The sequence below is a fragment of the Siniperca chuatsi genome, linkage group LG11 (assembly GCF_020085105.1).
Source record: "Siniperca chuatsi isolate FFG_IHB_CAS linkage group LG11, ASM2008510v1, whole genome shotgun sequence".
Taxonomy (NCBI): Eukaryota; Metazoa; Chordata; class Actinopteri; order Centrarchiformes; family Sinipercidae; genus Siniperca; species Siniperca chuatsi.
Genome location: NC_058052.1, coordinates 18,726,353 through 18,751,226, shown reverse-complemented (window position 1 = coordinate 18,751,226; position 24,874 = coordinate 18,726,353). Strand labels below are relative to the sequence as shown.

The 24,874-nt window shown below is 37.8% G+C and overlaps 1 protein-coding gene across 2 annotated transcripts; it reads left to right on the top strand.

The window, feature by feature from the left end:
* Nucleotides 1-2,291: 2,291 nt before the first annotated feature.
* LOC122884664 (G-protein coupled receptor 26-like) lies at nucleotides 2,292-24,868 on the top strand. Of its 2 annotated transcripts, none has more exons than XM_044214877.1 (3): nucleotides 2,292-3,517; nucleotides 4,101-4,214; nucleotides 22,802-24,868. In XM_044214877.1, exons 1-3 carry the CDS (start codon nucleotides 2,847-2,849, stop codon nucleotides 22,908-22,910), a joined length of 894 nt encoding a protein of 297 aa, XP_044070812.1. In that variant the 5' UTR covers nucleotides 2,292-2,846; the 3' UTR covers nucleotides 22,911-24,868. The 2 variants fall into 2 exon arrangements, with proteins under 2 accessions (XP_044070812.1, XP_044070810.1); XM_044214875.1 differs by lacking the exon at nucleotides 22,802-24,868 and adding an exon at nucleotides 5,300-7,243.
* Nucleotides 24,869-24,874: the final 6 nt, after the last annotated feature.

Sequence of the window (24,874 nt, the reverse complement as noted above, 5' to 3'; positions counted from 1 at the left end):
AGTTGGTTGTTAACTGAACTGAAGAGAGGATACAATTTGAATATGTAATTCTTCTGAGCATCACTGAAGCACTAATCGCTATTGCACACTGCATGTAATTCAAAAGTGGGAATCATGTTATCTTTATAAAGCAGAGTTGTATGAAGTATGCTTGAAACATCACGCGTTAGAACCTATTTTATACAGACTATAGTTAGAACAAGTTATTTAGTTATCAGCAAGGTTACTGTGATAGGTATATGGGCCATGAACTACAATCACAGAGCCACATTATTTGTTATTATCAGTGGTGGAATGTACCTAAGTACAGTTACCCAAGTACTGTACTTAAGTACAATTCTGAGGTACTTAGAATTTGCATGAGTATTTCCATTTTATGCTACTTTACAGAGGGAAATGTACTCTTACTCTACTTAATTTATTTGACAGCTATAGCTGCAAGTTACTTTGCAGATTAAAATTTTACATACAAAATATATGATCAGTTTATAAAATATGACACATTGCTATAGATTTAACTACCCAATAATATATAAAGTAGTTAAAATTGGCTCTACCTTGAGCTACAACATTGAAATGCTTCTCAGACATTAATGCAACCATAATAATAAGTAAATAATATGACATATAATAAAATAACACTCACAGGGGCCATTTTTCAGTGTAACAAGTAGTACTGACACTTTTGCTCATAATACTTATGTACTTTTACTTAAGATTTTGAATACAGGACTTTTACTGAATACTTTTTCCACCATTGGTTATTATTTATGACCTTATGACCCCTACTGACCTTTAACCTTGTGCAGAAAAGACAGCAAAGCTGGTCATTGTGGTCAATTCCACTTGCACACTTGGGACACTGCACTGTTAACCCAGACAATTTGACTCAACTTAAAAAATGTAAGGCAAACGATTGCCTTAAAAAATAATAATTTGTATTTATATTAAACGTAATCAATAATGGAGAAAATGTGTCTGAGTAAAATGGACTTGAATGCTATTAGATTGGAAATAACAGTTAATTCAATACACTAAAAGCTCTATTATTTGTACTTGTCAGCAATAAAATTTATTGTTTGCCAACTGTTCAACTCAGCATTTTAAGCTACAATGACTGAATTTTTCAGTTTAATTTAGGGTTCTTTATCATTCATTTAAGTAAAATATTTAAGTTGAGAAAACTCATAAACCCATTTGAATATTATTTAAAATGACATAACAGAAATTAAACACACATTATTTGTTGGTGGCATATACATACAAAACATTCAATGTACCATTTTCATCCTAAAAAAATATGTTTGTATACATTTTGTCAGGGCAGGCCAGCCCTATACTTGAAAGCTGATTTTTTTGATTTTGAAATTTGGGTCTCAGCTCAGGTCTTAGTTAAAATGTTTCAGAGGCACATTGTCTGAGGGGGTGTCTTCAGTTCATCCATGACAACACTGCCTTCCAAGATGTTCCCTGCTTCTGATGGGTTCAGGTGAGGAGAAGCCAGGTTTTGGGCCACATCATCCTGAAGGCAGAGGACTCCAACAGGAACATCTTTGACGGGGTCCTCATCATCAATATCCTAGAGTGTGAGAGACAAGAAAGAAAGGGCATAATATTGCCAGTTAACATTTGTAAGTAGTACTCTCATTTTACCAGTGAACCATGATTTGTTTGCACGAGCTTGCTGGAATCACTGAGCGTTAATATCTTAAAATGTAAAATAAAATTACTGACTGAGCTACTCTTGAGCAAGTTAGAAGCATCCTCCCCCAAAATGACCGGAAGCCCCTATGAGATAATGCAGCTAATTTCAGCTGGCGCAGAAATATGCAAAGCAGATTAAATTGTAGCAACATATTTCGGGCTAAAAGTGTGAATACACAGAATGCCCTCCCTTGCGAGGCTGGAGGCTGCACACACACAGTATTGTTGTATGCCAGAGGCGGCGGTGCTGCTGTACTGTGGACTAATAATCTGGATGGAGTAGCCTAGTCCAGCTACACTGCCTCCGTTTAAAGCGCCATATAAGGCTTTGAACACTGCACTGACGAAGCTCTAGGGCTCCCTATTCTATCGCAATGATGTCTGAGCGGTGGATCAAACTGTAGGCTGTGTTTGCTGCTTTCGAAATTTGAATAAATAAAGTGACGGTGGTGATGTGATTCAATTTTGTCAGATTTGCAAATATAATTATTAATTAACGAATTACACTGCACGATTTTAATGTTCACGAACTTGATCTACGTATGTATTATTTGCACAAAAACATCTCCTTACCAAAACTGCTGTGTTCAACGTGATGCTCATGACATCAGCCTTACCGCCAGCCACGCAATCGTGCGTCGTGCTTCTATTTTTACTCTAAAAAGCTATTTTTGAACAGGGGTGCACCAACGTGCTTTAGACTCTGGCAGAGAAGACAATATAAGTAGGCAGTCAGACCGAAAGCTTGTAGTACTTTTATGTCATTTTCAAAGCTGCCATCATGTCAATGCGCAATTGCGCAGCCAGGAAACCCTGAGCTGTGAGACCAGTGGCATGACAAGGGTGCTTGAAAAGTACCGCAGCGCCTTACGAGAACAAGCCTCCTGCTGTGACCCTATTCCCGTGAAACGGACTTCCAAATTTCCTCACAATAATCAGGTGAGCATTCTCTCTATGAATTTCCTGCGACCTAACCTTGGACGCTGTTGGAGGGACCGCTTCGTTTATTGAAAACATTTGGTGTTAGGGGAGGGCAAGCATGACAATATATTGGATATGTTGTGACTGCAACTCACGATGACAGTTTGCATCAGGACTGTGGATGCACTCATCAAAAGTCTAGATATTTGAGCGCAAGCACCATGGACGCAGCGGACATAGTTGCTTCTGTGTTGGTTTTGGTGATTAATGTCGTGTCACTGCTGTCCAACGTTGTGGTGCTGATCTGCTTTCTGTACAACCCGGAGATCCGCAAACAGGTACCCGGTCTTTTTATTCTTAACTTGACGTTTTGTAACCTGTTGCTTAGCGTGTCCAGCATGCCACTAACTCTGGTCGGGCTCATCACCAAGGGCCACCCCGGAGGCAGCGGCTTCTGTCAAATTGTGGGTTTCCTCGACACTTTTCTCACCACAAACTCCATGCTCAGCATGGCAGCTCTCAGCATAGATAGATGGGTGGCGGTGGTGTTCCCGCTGAGCTACCACTCAAGAATACGGCACCGGGATGCAGTGATAACGCTGGGATACACGTGGATACACTCACTTTGCTTCTCCACAGTAGCCACCTGCCGCTCCTGGGTCGGGTACCACCACCTTTACGCATCGTGCACTCTCTGCAATGTCAGGGCGAAGGGAGCCGGGACGCAGTTTATCATTTTCACAGTGGCTTTGCACTCTCTCACTTTCCTCCTGACGCTGATCGTGTTGTGTGTAACGTATCTCAAAGTGCTGAAAGTTGCACGGTTTCACTGTAAACGCATCGACGTGATCACTATGCAGACGTTGGTGCTGCTTGTGGATATTCACCCCAGGTAAACAATCATTAGAGATGTATTCAGTCTAATCCATTTGTCCTTTAAATGCATTTGTCTTTCACTGAAATGTTTGCGTCTGTTCCCTTTCATTTTGTCCAGTATGTAAAGTATTTCAGAAGGAGCATGTTGATCCTGTGGCAAAATCAGAACATGCTCCAATGAAGGGAAACCTTCATTGGAGCATGTTCTGCTCATATAGAGGGCATCCCTCTACATGACTACTCATGAATTTAAAGTGCTTCACTGATGATGATTGAACTCTGTCAAGCTTGCTGTCAGTCAGTGTTTACATTATCATGTCTTATAAAGGTCAGCAAGGCCTTCCTCATGTTTTGAGTTGCTATCCATCCTGATTTAGTCAAACAATGAAACTTTAAATTGCTCTTCATTTACATAATTGATAATCAGTGCAGTGTGAAATTTCTCCAATGTAATCCTCAGAGATAACAGTGCACAGTTCACTGCTTTCTTCCAGTCCATCCCACATGTTGTCTCTGTGTGTGGACTGCTTGCTTCATTATGTCTGCATGTCTCTGATCATGCCTCCTGTGTAGATAATGGTACCTCTGTGCTTTGGTAGTGTGCGCCAGAAATGCTTGGATGAGCAGAAACGGAGGAGGCTGAGAGCCACCAAGAAGATCAGTACATTCATCGGCACATTTGTGGTGTGCTTCACCCCTTATGTCATTACAAGGTGAGTAGAGATTTATTATAATGTATATGGTGTGTGTGTGTATGGGAATGCATGTGTGTGAGGTATTTATCCCCATGTACAGTATCATCAAAACATGTGAAGGTTTCCTGCCTTTTCCTGTCTCGAATCACAAGATTGAAAAGAAATGCTTAACATACAGCATCAAAGAGATAGACCATTGAACTATAGTTGAATTCTGCACATTTTGTCTTTGCTCAGCAATAAAAAAGGTTTCAAATTATCTTCCTCATTCAGCTTCATAAGTAGAACAAATCTCCCAAGACTTAATCTATTTGACAGAGTGATTCTGGGTTTTCACTTACCTTGTAGTGGCTGCTAATGTGGTTATGCTTGGCTTATCGTCTGAATACAGATGCCGATAATTGTTTTCAATTCTGTCTTGTTATCTGTTAACATTTTAAACATGTTTAACTGCTACCTTTTCATAATGTCATATCTTATTGGTTCTACACACATTTCTAATCCTTGTCACTGAGCCTCCACAAATGGGGAGATGAGAGGGAGAGAGACAGAGAAAGAGGGAGATAGCAAATGAGTCAGTGATTGTATCACTGGCTCTCATTAGTATTAGCCCCGGTATTAGTGGTGGCAACCTGTCAGAAGCTGTTAGAATTGTGGAATGGAAATCGAAAGGAAGCACATTAGGAGCTTTGTGGGGGTAAGACATGTTAGATTTAAGGAGATTACACAAATTAAAAAGACAGATTAACAACAAAACAATGTGCGTGTTGGTTTTTACTTTGTCTTGGCCTTAATTTGATTTATTAGGACAAAATAAGTGTCAAGCACTGGATTTGTTGTAAAATGATTTTATCCAGCAAGAAGTCCAGAAGCAGCAAAAATGACACCCATCAGATCACATTCCTCATTCCCCAACACAGTGATGACATTTCAATGAAGTGAAAGATGACGTTTTTATAATATTACAGCACTGGGGGAGGGTTATTTGCTTTAGATGTCTTCCACTCCAGTTACACTGATCTAAGACTTGGCTCAACTGCTACATTTTGCTCATGGATGGTGTGTGACTTTTTTTTAAAATCTTTTTGCTTTATTTGAGGTAGAATTGTAGAGCTCTTCTCCCCAGGGCCCATAAGCCCTCACTGGGGTGTGCTGTCCAAATGTTTGGCCTACAGCAAGGCAGCAAGCGACCCGTTTGTCTACTCGCTACTGCGTCACCAGTACAGGAAGACCTGCAGCCATCTGGCTAACAAACTCCTCAAGAGGAGTCCACTCAACTCCTCCTCCCTCAGGATGGAGAGCAGCGCAGGGAGAAGCAACAACAACTCAAATGCAACCAACAACATCCAACCACCTACCAACAAGCCACTTGGCCAGTGAAGATCATAACTTTCAGAGACAATTAGGGTACTGTACCATGTTAACACTCATGAGAACGGGGTTATGACAGTAGATTGACCTCTGTGTGATGGTGTAACATCAGAGTGAACAAGCTTGTCACCTAATTACTTGCTGAAGGATAAGGCTGACAATACTCTATATTTTTCTTATTGTCAACAAATCCCATGATAAGGCCAAAACCAACGATGCACAAGTCCGTCTCTCAATACATTCCCAGCCTGTCTGTGGCACTCAGCCCCAAGCTCATTTGTTCCTACAGAGGACATAAGTCTTAAAATTAGGTCACACATAAATACTTTCATTAAAAAAAAGGCTCAATAATTGCCTTAAACAGCTGGGCACTGCAGTTTTTTTGTAAATATTCCTTAAATTAAACAGTAAAAAGTGCATTTGTAGGGGAATACTTTCAGCAGTAGATTTGGTACAGTGGTAAACTGCAGTGCACATGGATGGAGGAACATGTTACCCAGTGCAACAGTGTGGCTCATAGATGTGTTTTTAATAGCATTTGGATGACAATGGAAGTCTATGGCACAGAGGAATAAGCCATATCAGGCTTTGGCTACACAGGTAATAATTGTCAGTAGGATGAATTCATTGAAAAATATAGAATATCACAATCCTTATCCTTTAAAGGAGAATAGACCGACCACTTTTGTAAGTTGTATGTGTAGATTGTAATGGCATTAAGCATTTCAATACAAGTGTACAGCAATACAGTCTTTTTCTGCAAAGAGTTTCTAATGAGACCATTTTGTAGCATAGCCTACTGGTAAATTAAAAAACTAAATCTTAAGTATTAACATTCTCTGATACTGTTGAAGGTTTGGTGAAATCATTAATGTATTAACACAAGAGTTAAACTCCAAGAGTATTTTTTCGTTACCTCAAGTCAGTATAGTTGTAAATTATATGGTCTAAAAAAATCACTGTTTAAATGTAAAAAGTTTTACATCCCACCTGAACCGAATGGCTGAATTTCTTTATTTAAAATTCAAGCATAACTTCTGACCTCAATGATGATTCTCTGGCTGGATAAAGTAGTATATGTGTTCAATGGATAATATAAAATAGATGATTATTTTGACAGTACAGTCATGTTGTTTGCACAGCAGTGCAACGATGGTTTAGTTGAAATTACTGTATGTTGTAGCTGTGAGGCCTGAGTTCTAAAGTGCCTTTTACACTATGAGTCTCTAAATTAATCAAAACACATCATAGGAAAACTTTCACATTCTGCCATTTTCTTGGTAATCTGTGCTGTGGTTAAACATGATGATAGAGCCTGTTGGTCAAATTGTAAGAAAGTTTTAAGTAATGTTTATTTTGTAATACCACCACATTGTATTGTTACATCAGGCAAAACAGGGTGAAATAATATTTGAATGCGGTAGCAACTATTCAGTGATGTGTAATTAACATTCCAGCTCATGCCATATGAGCGGCTGTGTGATGCCTGGATTGTAAAAATGATTCATTTTGACAACAACGGCAAATCAGGATGTTGTGTTTTTACTTTACTGTGACAGTATGAAGCCTTTAAAAGGCATAAAAGCTATTTATTTTTGTCAGAACTGTGTCTGATTTTTGCTAAATATGTTTGTGATTATATTTCAATAAATGCTGTGCATTTTGACATTTTAAAACTTCACTAATTTTTCTTATACATTTATTAATGTTTGAATTCATTGCTATATGACTTTAATTGATGCATAGACAGTTTTTTAGTTGAACGGTGCTTCACCAAAAGACAAGTCTGCCAAGTCTTAACACCTTTATTCTCCCACGCTGATTAAGTCAAGGAATAGGAATAATTAATTTGAAAAATCATTTAAGATGTGTTCCACCCACCACTGCTGCTGTTGATGTGGCAGCAGAACAAAGACTTTTTACAAAAGCATCAGGGCTGAGAGTTAAAGGCTTTCTTAATTGTAGAGCTGCTCGAGGAAGTGGGAAAAGAAGAAAAGGAGCCAAGAAGAAGAGAGGAAAGTAGGCACTACCTCACAAAGTTTAGGCAGCTGGGACAGTACTAAAAGATTCTGCAAATCTGCATTATCCATCCTCCTCACCTTCATCATAAACTAAATTTCTGTCATCTGTCCATCACAAACTCTCTGGTTAACCTCTTTTCCTTGTACTCACTTTGATAGCAATGGCCTGAAACAATATTTATCCTGTCTCTGTCAAAAACATGAAACAATCATGACTTGTCACCATTGGTTTTTTATTATTCACCAAGGGGGGCAAAAGCTGCATTTACCACATCACTGTTTTCACAGAGCACATCAACCAAGGGCAGTTAGAGGAAAGTATTCTGAAAGTTTGGAAGGATCCCCAGTCTGGAGGTGTTTGTATACCTAATCTCCCTGGGAGACTCAGTGAGTGGGTGAGAGTCAGACACAAACCTGCCATACACGAAACGCTGTGTACAGACGTTGTGATTAAGCCACAGTGCGTAGGAAGTACAAGAAAGCAGAAGAGGAAGGCAGGGAAGACAAGTGCACTGGCTGACTTAACACAACCCAGATGTCAGGGCAAGAGTGGTTCTGCCAGTCTCATAAAGTAAAATTTGTCCCCATGAAGCATCATCAAAGCCTGTAGAAAGTAAAATTTCTCGTTAGAGATTTGAGATAAGTATTTGTTGTGTTTGTTGTGCAGTGTCATCTGACCTTATTGTTCAAGCTATTATAATTCCTTATGACAAATACAGATTTTTAGGCAAAATAGAAAGATACATACAGTATGTCCAAATGTGGCATAAAGACAGCAGCTGAGTAAAGGTCAGATGCAAAACATTAGTCCATACTTGACAGACACACAGCAATATCCTGGCTAGACCATGAAATAAGTATACTGGAATTGCACACAGCTGAAAGGGCTGGAAAGCTAGATGTATTTGACGTATGTATTTTTAACTGACTGCGTAGTGCAGAACATCAGAGTAACTGGAGTCTTCCATGCAGAGCAACTTCTTTTAATCAGTGACAGCAACAATGAGCTGCATAAGTAATGAATCATCCACCATACACTGAGAAAACTTTACCGATTGATTTTTTTAATGTCTTTATGCCAACAAAAGAGCAAACAATGCGTTTCACTGTACGCTCCCTCAGGTTTGCTCATTAACTATACTAATACATAGCAGGTGTTACACAGCAGTCTGTGTTCAAACAAATCACTTGATCACAGTAACCAAAACATGAAGTGATAATGAATACAGTAGATATGTGTTTCCATTAGGTCTTATTGTTTAATTTACTCTCATTCTCTTCGCCCTCAACCTCTGAGCTTTAACTTGAACAGCAGCCTGATTTCATGTGAATCATGGGAATGTTGGACCTGGATGTCATGGTATTCCCCATGCCCTCAAGCAAACAGCCTGCACTGCTCACATAACAAATAAAAAAAGATCATCTATTTCCATCCAGGAATGCTGTATTTGTTTTTGCTGTGGGCAGTAAAATTATTATTTTTTGTCTCAAATGTATTTGCAGTATCATTGCCTTGAAGTGAAAATCTTGTACCTCTAAAATACAGTTTTGAGGATCCTCAGGCACTTCAGACAAACAGCTTTGATTTAGTCTTTTGATTTTATCCAACACGTTTGGAAAAGGTTTCATAAGCATAACTGTGTCAATTTAAAGAGGAGATAATGCAATTCAACTGGATTCATGAAGATCAACAAAACCTGATTCAGAAGTTTTCCAAAGAAGAACATTAATAAGCAGCGATAGTGGAAGTTGTTTGTTTTGATATCATGTGTCATCACATTACACATGACGCAAGGTCTGCTCCACATGCCAATGTCTACAGCAAAAATGTCAAGCTAATATTATGGTAAGACCATTACAAGTATACAATGTTGCAGTCATCTGTTCGATTGGTAAACATTTATTCTGCTTGTGAGTGTACCTGTGTGTGTTTCTGTATCTGTGTGTCTGAGCAACTACTGTATATTGATGCCTACTTGTTTTGTCCAAAATTAGATAAAATGTCACAATCAAACAATAAGCAAGGCTACGAGTCTACAGCCACACTAGCAGCTCTGTGAGGCTACAATGCTTACTGTAAAGCAAAGCAAACTGTTTGGGACAAATTGAAAATTTTACCTGATGATGGCGCAAGATGAATCGTTAAGGGATCACCAAGGATCACAAAGACCATACTTGTCTGCATCAAATTACATTGTAATCCATCCAATAGTTGAGACATTTCACTCTGAATCACAAATGTCAACCTGCTGACACTATAGGAGGGATCAATGGCTCACCAAAGTTATTGGGATTTTCCTCTGGGGAACAAGACTGTACCAAAATTGGTATCAATCCATCTTGTAGATGGGGAGATATTACACTGGATGATTGAAAACCTTAACCTGATGATGGTGCTAGATGAAAAGTCAGAGGATCACCAAAGTCATCAGGATTAGTCCTCTGGGGACCATGAATATCTAAACCAAATGGATTGGCAATCTATTCAATAGTTCTTGAGACATTTCATTAAAAAACAAACATGTCAACCTCATGGTTTCGCGGACCAAATTGATGGACCAACCAACAGACCAACATTGCCATCACTAGAGCCCTGCCACTAGCATGGCTAAAAATCATCATCATTAAATAGGGATTTGATGACGTTGGTTAAAAAAATTAATAGCATAAAAAAACGCTGCCATATTTTACTTGTTTACACAACTGTATTAATTGTAAGTTGTTTTGGATCAAAGCATCTGCCAAATGAATGTAATGTAATTTATACACAGATAATACTATAGCCAAATCTTATTGCAATGAAACCTGATTGTGATTTCTTGATTCTACACATTTGTCATTCAGTGACAGAAATGTCAAGCACAGACACTGGTAGACACATGCATTAAATAGTACATTAATGATCTGAGTTTTCCCATGCTCCAAACAAGCACCAATCAAGATGTGCTTGGTTTCTCTTCTGCAAAAATTGATAATCGCCTGGCAGCACTCTGCATAACTTGAGCACCACATTGTTCCAGATTCAAAGCAATAAAAGCACTTAACCCAATCTGGCCTTTATGTGAATAGATTAGACCAGTGTCCAGCTATAAGAACTATAAGATCCACCTTTCGAGCAATTGCTTCAGAATAATCAGCAGACGAGTTCAAATATATGTTTTGAAATGATGTGTGTTCTGTCCTAATGACACCATTAACACTTATCAGGTTGCATATATGAGTTAGAGATTTAGTCATTGTTATATCTGTAAATTAAATGAATGGAGAGAGGAAAAAAGAAAGACAGACACGCAGATGTATAGTAAAAGAAAAGATGAGGCTATACAAAGGCACTTTACTTAAAAAAATACACAAATACAGAGTCTTCTCCTGCAGCTGCATTAATAGCTTCCAGTTGAAGTAGAAACACTGGCTGCTCCTAGAAGTGTAGCTTCATGTCTGAGTCACATCCACAGCTGAGTAATGCTGCCCTGAATCAAACAACAGCAAAACTCCAGGGGAGGGAATTCTGCTACACTCTGTGCTTAAAAATAGATCAGAGGGTAAAAAGTGCTCCATATTTTTTTTTATTCCTAATCAAAATTCAAGACAAGACAGCAGACACATTAAGGTGTAACCACAAGGCTTTTATTTGCATGTGAATACCAAGTGAATTGATCTACATTCAAATGCTTGCTACGGGTATCGTGAATGCTTTTTATACTCAAGAGCACTCAATGATATCCTGCATGGCCACATTGACTAGGCCTAGTGTGACTGCGCCTGCTGCTGACAGTTAATGAGAGTATGATGTATGTGGCTTCCGTCTTCAACCATCTGTTTAAATGATCAGAAGATACAATAACTGGAGAAAATTTTGGTGAATACGTGATTTGGATGTACAACAGATGGTACCCAGTGAAACTTTTGATTGGTATCAAATAACTAAAGCACCATGATACATAGTCGGGACATAATGAAGGAATTTATTTTATTTACTTAGTGATTTCTCTTTTGACAATGTAGGTAAGCTAGAAGGAATAGTAGCAAATATGATACAAACCGATAATAAATAAGTAACTAATAGACTAAATGTGACTTTGTTTCAATGGTATGACTATTACTATTCACATGGTATGACTTTCCCTGGTGAAATACTGTATAGGTATTAAAATCTGTTTGTCCTGAGATTAATTATTTAAAAAAAAATTACCTAGAAAGTGATCTAAGCCACAGCTTGTACGTTATGTGAAGTGGGCTGAGGAAGTACAATACATCAACTATAACACAGCTGCATCTGAACATCTTGTTTAAGGTGTTTAAAGCCAGATTCAAACAAACTGATACCAAGCTGCAAGTGCAACAAATGCTCTCTGGTCTTTTCTGAGTCTAATCTGACCTTCATGTCTCCAGTTAGCATGCTGCCCATGTTTACCAGTGCTGCCCAGTATACAAGGCACATATTCAGACAGCCGCCTCCTACTTCATTGATGGAGCGCTGCACGCAGACTCCCAACTTGCTAAAATCCATTAACGTGACTCGACAGTGTTTCAATTTAAATGAAAGCCATTTCTTTTGCCCAACATCCATGAGACGTTTCAAAGTCCATGGCTTTATTTGTCACAGGCAATAATGTGGCACTGCAATAATATAATTATTCTATGTTTTTTTCAATCTCATATCCATTCACAGCCACTTTACTTATTTCCTCAATGTCAAATAAACACACTGTTATACCTTTGCCTTGTGTCATTTTGCTATAAAACCCTCAGATAAACCGAAGGCTACGAGCTATGAAATGCATCTGACAGGTGATTCCACCTTTTTCATTACCCTGCTGTCAGCTGCAGTGAAGGTTGAGTGTGATAAAAATGTGCCAAAAAGACCCACACTGACATGAGGTACTATTAGAAATCCCATCAGACAATAATTGAGACCAAAGAGGGGCACATCTAAACTGACACAGGGAGGACATATTCTTTTTTTAAGGTGCGTTAGAGCTCAGAGAGGGTTAAAGGTAAAGCAGAAGTGAAGACACCACTCAGGGTTTTGTTATATTTTAATAGATAGCATTCACAGTTTCACACCCTAGGACAAAATATCCGCTAATGCTGAGTGGCACAATGTGGTGAGGAGAGTGTGACGTTCAAATGCAACAGGATGTGACTTTGGCTCAGTGACCATATACTGTACGTCTTTTTCTAGCCCAGTTCCACTCAGTCAATACCCTCAGCCACAGAGGAAATCTAAAAGACAAATGTAAGGAGATTGCCATGATAAGGGACAGAAAAAAATGGGAGGGATTGGGAATCTATCAAAAGGACAGAGAACAAAACTGATCCACACAATCATTGTTTCAGCCAGCTAAGAGCCCATGGCTTAGGGAAAATCCATCAAGTCATTTCATTAGGAGAGGCCTCAGCAGTGAAAAGATCTGGAGACAATGGAGCCACTTTCTGGAGAACGGTGGTTAAACATGAATAAGTCACTCTCACAGAGGTCAAATGAACAAGCAAGCTCATGTCCTGTGAAAAGGAGAATTACTGTCAAGTGAAAACACTTGATAACAATAAACAGGGGAGACTTGGATTTGCAGATGCCTTTCTTGTAATTACCCTGATGTAATTCATGAGTACACACGGGAAAATGCTTGAATTATCTAAGGAAAAAAGGGAGGTGATCTGATGAGAAATGAAAACTTATTCTAGTTCCTTACTATATAATCTACACTGTCTAGTAATGTTGAATGGATACTATTTTGGAAGTATACATGAAATTAATGTATTTTTTCTTTGCACACTGGCAAGAAATGATGCAAGGCAGATGTTGATCTGTAGCACCTGAGGTGCAATTTAAAGTGAAAGTTTTCAACATTTGTGGAACCAAGTGCTGGAGTGGTTAGCGGAGTCGCTTCACAGCAAGAAGATCCTGGGTTCGTCCACCGGCCTGGAGTTCTCATGTTCCCCAGTGTCTCTCTGAGTGCTCCAGCTTCCTCCCACAGTCTAAACACTTGTGGGTCAGGTGAACTGGAAACCGTAGGTGTGATTGCTTTGTCTGTGTCAGCCTTGTTAGACTGCTAACCTGTCCAGAGTAAATGCTACCTCTTGCCCAGTGTGAGCTGGGATAGGTTCCAGTCCCCCACGACCCTGCACAGGATAAGCAGGCACAGGTAATGGATAGATGGCAACCGACTGAAAATGAAAACATTCAGTGTTTCCAGTGGTTTAGTACTTGTTTTCTAAGCTGTTGGTTGGTGCATCACATCTTTTTACATATTTTTAGTCATGCTAGTGGCATGGCTCTATTGATGGCAATGTCGGTCAGTTAGTCTATCCACCACTTTGGCCCAGACTGAAATATCTCAACAATTATTGGATGGATATTTGTACAGATATTCATGGTCCCCAGACGATGAATCCTACTGACTTTAGTGATACCGTGACTTTTACTGTAGTGCCACCATAAGGTTGACATTTTGGGATTTTAGTGATATATGAGGACAACTACATAATTGGTTGCCATGAAATCTGGCACAGACATTCATGGTGCCCCAAGAATGAATTTTAATGACTTTGGCAATCCTCAGAATTTTACCCTAGCGTCACCAGCAGATGGCACTGTTCACTTTTCCTGTAAATATCTCAACATCCACTAGAGGGATGTTTGTGGTTTCCAAACAATGTATCCTACTGATTTTGGTGATCCCATCCCTATTCCTCTAGCACCACAATGAGGTTGACGTTTGTCCTTTTGAGTGAAATGTTTTGACAACATTTGGATGGATTGCCATAAAGTTTGGTACTGATATTCATGGTTCCCTGATTAATTCTAATCATTTTGGTAATCCTTTGACTTTTCATCGTGCGCTATCATGATGCCAAAATATCAATTTGTCCTATCATCCTCAGCTTTACTTTGTGTGAATTAGCAAATGTTAGCATGCTAACACGCTATACCTGCTACGGTATACCTGCTGTACAAATGGAACATAGTGCATAGTCTATGGCTGAAGAGTACCGACTACAGTAGTGGACAATACTAGGTTATGGAGTATCAACGGTGTGTGTGTGTGTGTGTGTGTGTATTCAACTGTGTTGTGCTAACTACGTAGGCTCTCTTTGCAAACACTCGTGCGCACAGCAGCACACATGTACATGTAACACACACCTACACACACACTAGTGAGCCTTCACTCAATTAATACAAGCAATATCATCACTGACAGCAGCGGACATTTATTAGCAGGCATGTGTGAATGTGTGTGCATGTTTGTGTAGAGAGAGAACTAAAAAGGAAGGGGAATAACAAGACTGGAATAACATTAAACCTGACAGAAGGGAAACATCATCACCTGCTGTGAACTACGAAGGCTCCTCATTCATTTCCACTGTACCACTGGCCATATCTCTCACTAATAAGGAGAGAGAGGAATGAAGATATGTATGCTAGTATGGGAAAGATCCAACTGATAAGATTTTTTAATAAGGCGCAGGATCTCAGAAGTCGTTTACACAGTACAGGACTTTTATATAAATCTTCACCAGGGAGATTTTAATATTTGTCGGTTTTTAACCTGAACATAAAATGTGATAGATTCAGATTTAATGACTGTGTCATTAACAAATGTCAAAATTTAAATGCAAAAGTGACATAATAAAAACAACAACAACAAAATAGATTCATATTTCATACAATTCTGAGTCACAATTTGTCACATTATCACATTAGAGAAGCGACTATCTGCATTTTAAGTTCAACATAATTACTATTTGGGAGAGATGAGAGGATGAGATGAATGAGTCAGAAGTAAATCAACACAGCAGCTCAGATGACAGATGCAGATTGATATTGACAGATACTTAATTGTCACACACACACGCACACACAGACACACACTGGTGAGATAGTGTGATTTATGGCAGGCAAAAAATGTGGTGTCCTGCATAACACCAAAGAATAAAACATAACCTCAGTTGCCATGGTTTCAGGGCCATGTAACTTTTGGAAACATGCTGTGTGTCTGTGGATGGAGAGTTTTACATTTGACATTCTTGTTGGACGTCGAAGTGAAGAAAACACATTACCTAAGGCAGCCAGGCAACTTTATGAGTTTAGGTATGATTCAGATGGTCTAATATTTGTAGCATTTTTATCATGTTAAGCAAGTTATGCAACGATTCAGAGCTGGAACCGCATGTATGTGCATTATGCAGAAATTTTTGTGAGGCTCAGATATTGTTCTTCTCACTTGGTTACCTGGTTACCTTAATTTTTTTTTATATCTAGCACGTTGATTTAGAACAGTGGATGAGCTCTTGACCGATTATATTCCAATAACTATTTTCAGTGGCCTTGGTATATAACTCACTATTCAGCCCTCTGAAGACAGCAAAGAACGTCTTCTATCCATCTTTGAGTGACATGTTGTGGAAGCACAATAACACATGCCGCATCCACCTTAATTAAATCATCCACAGTTACACAATTATATGCTCTTGTGAATATGCATATGCATATAGTGTAGCACATGTGTAACACTTTGTAACACTGCCATGGAAAAATAATAATTCACAAAATTTCTCAGTTCACATGTCACCTACTGACTTTAGTGACAGTGTTTTATCAGGAGTGAAAACTTTAAAGTGACAAAAGTGAATGTGAAAAATCAACGCTGAGTCACACAGAGCTCGAAGCTGCTGCTGCAGTTCTCTGTGGGTTGAAATTTATAGCACATTGCTAAACTCCCATCAGTGATGGTGTAGTCCATCACACCTGATCTGACTTCCCTGATTGGGTTGTGGAAAGAACAAAAGCATTTGCTATGCCAGGTATAGAAAAGACATTAATATTTGCATTTACTAAGTAAACTGATTTTCCTTGCATTAACAATTAGGAAAATCTTTGCAAAACTGTAGGTGTTTTGGTCGGCTATTAAATTTAATCAAAATTTTGATAAAAATGGAGAAAGATTCAAACATTTAATACACATGGGCTTGGATTATTCATTCTCCATGTCCATATTTAGTTTTAAATTAAAAAAAAAATAATTCATGGAATAGAGAAAAAAATATTAAAGCACATAAATCTAAAGAGTACGGTCTAGACCTGCTCTGTAGGAAAAGTGCAATTAGATAACTTCTGTTATGAATTAGTGCTATATAAATAAAATAAAATTGAATTGAATTGAATAAATCAATCACAAAACACAAAACTCTGCGACTGGTTTCTGAGTAAAAACACCGCATGTTAGAGATTAGCTTCAAAATTTTCATCTCAATTCCAAAGTTTCACAAGACACCAGATAACGTCAAACTGAATTCAGGGGAAAGTGAGAATTTTAAGGACAAAATTTAGAATATTTCCATTTTGTACATACATTTTTAGGACAACAGTCCCAAAAATCGTGGGTTTTAACACGACACTCAACGTAAATATAAAAAGATACAGAATATAAATGTGATGCTATCATATGATGATAAAAACATTTCTTCTTATCTTTAAAACTACTACTACTAAAAGTTTAAGAGGAAAATCTGACATCTGACTAAATTTTATCACAGACTTATTTGTCTTTTTAGCTATGCCATCAAGATGTTATGGTGAAACACAAGTTAAAATATAAAAAGATAGAAAACCCATTTTTGGCTCTTTGTTGCTGTTTCTGTATTAATTTTTTATCTATTTGTGTTACTATGGTGTCATTTTTGTGCTTGCGTTTATTTTAATATTAAAAGGTAAGGAATAAAGTAAAAAGACCTGTATGTGTAGACACGTGTGGCTTTTTGCACATTGTCATTCATATCATGTAGCATGTGTGAATTTCTTTGTAACACTGACATGGAAAAAAAATCATTCACCAAAATGTTGCATTTCTCCATTTAACCAGAATGAAATCCCAGCAGTGGGCCCCTGTATTGTGCAATCAAATGAGATAGCAGGATGAGTTTCCTCTCTCTGAAATTGAAGTCATAGCACAGTTCAACCATGACTGATTGCCTTTGCTCAGGCCCAGTAGTACACAGAGATTTATCTCTATCATTCCTTTACTCTGTGTGTCTGCGAGCGTAAAACGAGACATGCCGCCTTCTGATGTTGCTGACTGCTGTTGCTGCTGATGGGTGGTCATGAGGAAACAGAGCCAATACACAAAGGGTCAGGACATATGCCTCTGCAACACATGGCTGGTTCAATACAGAGTTAGATGTGTGTGTTCTGCTCTGTGTAAATCAAAAATGAAAATCCCCCTGGAACTATTATTCACATAATATTTCTATAAACTGAGTCTTAATTTGTAAATCCAAGCCAGTCTCGTTATATGAACAACAGAGAGACAGACTGATGTCATCCAGTGAACAATCCTGGTGCTTCACATATGGAACAACTCCTGGGACACAGCACCCATAGTGATTTTCACATTTTCATGGCTGTAAGCCCTGTGTTTCATTTCAAGCACCCTGTTGTCACACATACATACACTTTATGCTCAAACTAGCACCAGCAAAACAGTCCTCAGTGAAACTAACTACATCATTCAACTCCACGTTCTTTACTTTCATTATACAGTGATGTATTTTAACATGAAAAGAAGTACACTTGGATATTCAGTCCATATTCCACATGCCACATCTATCTATGACACATCTATGACTAATATGAACATTAAAATTGGCAATGTATTCCTTTAATAGAAGCCCTTTGCCAGTCTTTTTTTAATTACACATTTCAATTCAATTAAAAATGTCTCAAAACTGTCTTTTCATAATCATGGACCTGTTCAAAAAATTACTAGATGAATCTCAAAATGTTTGTGGCGTTACAATTATGAGAATGATTCAGAATCAGGTCTGATTCTCTGTCTGACCAGAGTAGAGATGAACCGCCATTTAATTGGATTAATTGGGCTGAGCACTATCTGAATCATAGTACCAGACTGTTCGCAATTTGCTGTTCTCAGTACAGCTGATGTCACAACAAAATCATACATGCTTGATGCTGAACAATAATGTGCATGCCTCAAACTATCTTTTTTTGCACAATTTGAATATAATTGGATTTTTTTATATCATTGTCAGCAACAACGCCATTGTCCTTCTGCGGACCAAAGACATTTTTTAAGAGGTTTTACTGGGTAACCTTTTAATTCTGTGGCTGCAGTCAACTTTTTAAACTTGTTACATACAATTTTCAGTGAAGAACAAAGTTTACAAGTTTAGCGGAGGACAGTAAAGAACACACAGAAAATTAAGGTGCAAAGTTAAATGGACAACAGCATGATTTGTTCCTACTAAATGTCTTGTACAAAACATATTTTCCAGTCAAGTATGGACTTTGTGGTTGGAGTGGACAAGTGTTCTGTTGATAAGTGGGCTGTTTTTAGCTCAGCACTGATGTAGCTCCAGGATTATCAGTATTGTCTATACTTTATCTACAACAACAACCCAATTATAAAGCTTTTCAAGAAGATTTTTTCCTTGTTATTTCCATTACAGTTTGTTACGTTGAAATCCAGTTTCTATAAAACTTTGCTCTTACTTTGACCATGTTTCCTCAGTGAACTAGTGAATCTTTTGAAATAACAAAAATTGCCATAAAAATAAAATCAGCACTGAATCACACGGATAACAAAACTGCTTCAGTTCTCTGTGAGTTCGACATTTTAATCACATCACCATTGCAGGTAATGTTTGATTATGTCACATCATGGGGAGACTCTCTGAGCGTTCCAACCGAGTTTGGGCTGTTTTTGGTAGTTATCGCTGTAATAGTCTGCAAGCGCTGGGAAGGGTTCTTTTCAACATGTAAACACTCGTGTTCTCTGCTTTAACGGACAAACATGAGAGGGATATGATACTTCTCATTTAACTCTCGGCCAAAAAGAAAATGTCCCCCAAAATGTGGGCTAGTGCTAGTAAATGCAAGTTTTCATCAAAATATAATATTAAATAGAGTGGTCATAATAAAAAGAACCAAAATTTTGCACATGGGGATCGATTGTTCATTCTCCAGTGTGCACAAAATACTTAAATGTTCGTGAGTTTTTTTGTTTGTTTGTTAACGGTATAATATGTAACTTTTCCACACTAAAATGTCCAAAAACGGCTAGACCTATGTTATATATTTTGTTGAGCTGCGTACTTACATTATCCCAAATGTTTCCAACAATTTTCAAACCCAGAGAAATCTGTAATTTTTAATTTTTAACAGTGTGTTTCATTTGGTCAATGGCGTCATGTCCCTTTTGCACATGCGTCAGGGTTGTGGTTGTCTGCCAAAAGCTGTCATAAATAGACTTTTTATCCATTTTTAAGCCACATTTTTACAATACACTTTTTAGATCTGGATAGTTTTTAACTATATATTTTAACCGGATGACAGATTTTAGTCATCGGAGGCCTGGATCTTAAGCTATCAGAGAAACAAGCTGAGCCAATGTTAGCGGCAGCTCAGCTCACAGGTCCTCCAGGACGTCCTTTGTCCGCCAAACAGCGGCAGAGAAAAAAATATTTTTAGTGTGAAACTGCTTGATTCATTGTGGTTTTTTTCCAGTTTAAATCACCTGTTATGGTCCGTTTGTTTTTGGAGAGGAGGAGACCTCTGCGGGTAATTCTGCTCCTAAAAACCTCCTGAACGTTGAACACTGAAGGAATCCTAACTGGGAGAAGCTGACTGCAATGATGGCAAATGTGGTGAAGACAACAACTCCCATGATCCCACACTACTTCACGACGTCATCAAACTACGTCTTTTGTCATTGTTTTGATGTGAGAGACCCGTAGCAGCAGAAATGACACATTGTGTGTTTAAACATTAAGTAACAGTTGATTTAAGTAACAGATAAAAATAATTTTAAAAAAGTGATTTAAGCCTATAGCCCTATACAAAAGTCAATATTCAGAATTTAACTGAATAACAGCATTACTTGTGGTGAACAGGTAACATGACCAATTACTTTTCTAATAATGTCCTTTAGGATGTTCCTTCTCTTTCCCCCCTTCTTCCATTATGCCTGTGCCTCCTTCAGTAGCTTTGAGCTTCTGGTGCTCTAGGTCTAGGCTAATGATTTATATTCATTGTGTCCTCCATTGATTCACTAATCAGTGAGTTGAGGATGCTCCAAAGCTTCAATTGCCTTTTTCCTCCCCATCATGCATAATTTACCTCAGGTCATCACAGATGAGCCGCACTGAAGTGCCAAACAAAACCAAGTAAGAAGACATTTTAAGCAAAGGATCAGATCGATGTGTGAATCAACATAGACAGTAAAGAAATTCAAATTATTCACCACATGAATTTAATCTTTTCTAACTATTATCACTGTTGGGAAAAGCTTCTGCAAAGGAATAACAGGTCTCATGGGTTAGAGTAGCCTGTTAGTTAGATATGTTACACATTACCAGTGAATACATGGACAGGCTGGGAAATTGTTAGATGAATGAATTGAAATACACATATCAGTGAATATCACTCTATTAGTGGACTGCCGGCAGATGATGTAATCAGTGAAAAATGTCATGATACATAAACCTAAAGCAACCTATTTTTACAAGATTAACTAGCAGAAGTCAGTTCAATTAAATCAAGTCTTTATTGGGAAATTTGGCTTGCAGCATGGAAAAAACAGACACACCAAAACTCATTCATCAGTCTCATTAATCAGTAAAACTGAATAAAAAATATCAATTAGAAATAAGATAATAAGAAAGAAACACAAAATAGCAGTTTAAAAAATGAAGATAGGTAAAACCAATAAATACTTGATTGTAATCAATATTGTCAAGCAATCATAAGTGATGCGGAAAGGGCATCAACAAGTTCTAGAGTTGAAGTTATTGTTTGCCGTAGATCTTTTTCATAGACATTTTGACTTGTAGCAGAAAAAACCCAGGTGTTAGTAATGAAGCTTAGCGAAAGTTCAATCAGGAGGACTGTTTTCATGCTACTCGTTTATTTTATCGCTCTTTTATCTCTCTCTTCCTTTTCCCCTTACAACTCAGTCAGCTTACTGAGGGTGTTCACTTTTTCATTCAAACCAGATCACGACCTCTCTGAGCCAATCATCTCATTGCTGTCAAACTTTAAAAAGTGGTCCTCTCTTTGCTGCTGTCAGCTGTCGTTTCAGTGTCAACCTCACCTCCAGTTCTCAGTAGTGAGTAAGTAAACTTTATTTATGAAGCGCTTTTCGAAACCAGAGCTACAAGGTGCTGTACAATGCAAACCATGAGGAAAAACACAAAATTAAAAACAGAAAATAACAAGAAGTAACAAAGAACACCAAAACAATAAAAAAAACTACACAGAAGGAAAACACAGAAGTGCAGCTACAGTTTTCCATTTTGAAGTGATGAGAAATACAAACCTCACTGTGAGTGACAAACTTCAATGTTCCCTTGAGCAAGACATTGGACATCAGACTGCTGTAGTGAAACTGCTCTGTGGACAGTAGAGATGATGATGATGATGATGATGATGATGATGATGATGATGATGATGATGATGATGGTGGTGGTGGTTTTTCGTCAGTCCCCAGGTGTGAGTTGAAACTGTGAAACTGAGTGTGAAGAATGATGTAAGAAAAAGGGATGGATGCTCAGTTGACTCTCACATCATTCTAGCTGCTAAAATACATCCACACACACATTCTCACACACACACACACACTTATGTACACAATATAATGGCTTACGTCCTTGACAAAATGAAGGAATGTCAGAAGACACCTTATCGGTTTCTTCTGCCTTTGAAAATCCTGGAGAGGATTACCATCAATATCACATGAAGCGGGCAATCAGCCATCCCTGACTGCCTGTCACTCTTCAGCCCTGCGTCATCCATGAGACCAATCAAATTGTAAATGCACATAATCAAAGAGCTAAACAAGGTGATTTTCTGGTGCAGGTCCCTCCTCAATCTCTGATCATTTTCTTTCCTCCATAAGTGTATATTGATAATGATATTGGGAAAATGTCACCTGTAATCTGAATGGCATAGGTAGCCAACCCTTCAAATGGGGCATAGTTAAGGGTTGTAATCTTCTTGAATGACAGTGAATAATGAAAAGTGTTTACATGAGTAACTCATCCATGTTAAGTACCAGTTGAAGCTGATGGTATTTCATATGCTTAGTGCAACATAATGAGACAGTAATTCTATTTGAAGTGAAAGCAATTTAGTCCTTAAAACAATGTGCGAAAGCAGTTCATTTTATAAGACACAGTGTCGTTTTTATGTGACAGAAAAAAGAGTGCTGGGGATCACAGGCAAGAGGATGAAGCTGAGGAGCCTGATTGCAGCGGCCAACCAGATCTGGAGCACCTGGGTCCAGATCAGGAATGCCCTTCCTGAGGAGATCAGGCATGCTGAATTATTATTATTATTATTATTATTATTATTATTATTATTATTTACTTGTCTGTTTGTTTGTTTTACTCATTTTATTGTTTCTATATTCATATATAAAATTGGCCCTGTAATACATGGTGCTCAGTGCTCACTGACTCACTGTCTCTTTTCCTATGCCTTTTTATTTGCTTTGCTCTGTTTTGTATATATACAGCACTTTGTAACACTGCTTTTGAACAGTGCCATACAAATAAAGTTACTATTATTATAATTATTATTAGTATTACTCCTAAAGTCGCAGCATTCTGAATGACTCCTTTTCCCCGCCTGCACCCACAAACCTCCTTTTGTTTTTGTTTGGCTTTTGGTTTTGTTTACAACACCTTCCAAATCCAAATATGATCGATTGATCAATTCTCAAGCAAATTACAATTTCTGTGGCAGTAGCATTTCATGATAGCATTACAGCTCTTTACAAGCAATGCTTGAATAAAAGAACACATGACATTATCATATCATATACAAAAAAAGATAAAATCATGAAATGTGTAGAAATTAGCTCATGGATTATTGCCAAAAAATGCATTTAATCGGTTAGTTTTGCTCTCAGTGGAAATGTCAGAAATGAAAAATTATTGCTTAGAAAATGTTCCCATAAACAAAATAATGCTCTCAGAATCTTTATTAAGCACACCTTTAGTATGACATTTCAACATTGTATCCTATAGCTATAGGCTACTTGTATATGTGTATACCAACGTGGGTATATAGGTCTATTACTGTGGGTACCTGTGCAAGATGAGTTTGTTTTGGGGTGGTTGCATTGCACTTTTTAGTCTAGGTGATTTTCTGTGTAAATATTTGGGACTGATTATAAATACATATACTTATTATAATCACCTGGAGGAATTTGATTGGAGTTATGATTTGTGTTTTAGTGCCATCTTGTGATTAATCCCAGAACATGAAGATGATGTCACTCAAACACCATTATTTGTACAAAATCTACTCTATTTTTAAAGATAACTCCTTACCATCCACTTTTACTCTTTTATTTCTCCTAAAGTAGCTTTAAGGGTGTTAAAATGCTTTTTCCACACCGTCTGGCAGTATCATACACTGTATATTCTGTATAATTTTGTTCCAGCTATTCATTGAAGCTATATATGATGTTTACACTGAGTGTAACATATATTTAAACCCAAGACTCCATGTTTTTTATGGCTGCACTATCCAGTCACATGGAAGTATTTTAAATATATGTCCATCATTTTAGGCACATTTTCCCATATCTCAGCATTACATGTTTGGTATTTTATGAAACATTGCCAGTCCACTTCAACTAACAATTATTTGCATTGTCAGTTTATCTTTTTTTTTCCCAGTTAATTGTCTAGCCTATTAAATGTCAGAAAATTGGGGAAAATGCTAAAATCACAATCTCCCAGAACCCAAGGCAACATCTTCAAACTGAGTGTTTAGCATGACTAAGTCCAAAACTTAAAGATATTCAATTTACAATTATATAAAACAGATAAAAACAGCAAATCCTCATTTTGAGAAATTGGAACCAGAGAATATTATCTTGATAAATTACTTAAGTGATCAATCGATTATGGACTGATCATTTCAGTACTACTTAGGGATCTCCACCAGAATTTTAATTCAAGTTGTGGGTTTAAATAGTTTGCTCTATGAGTTTCTACTGACTGACCCACTGTCAGGTCAGTGAGGTTTAAGAGGTTTTAACACTTCGACTGCTGGTATTGAAATATCTTGTCTTTCGAAATGTTCCTTGATGACTTTCCCCAGACCCACTTTCTGCACAAACCAGTGCTGTAATTGTAATAATATGTTTCATGTGAGGACTGTTGACTTTCTCTTAGCCTCTCTGAAATGTATAAATCGTTTTTTGTGTATCTTTCTAGCTAATATTCAGGGGAAATAAAATAAAAATGGGACAGGAG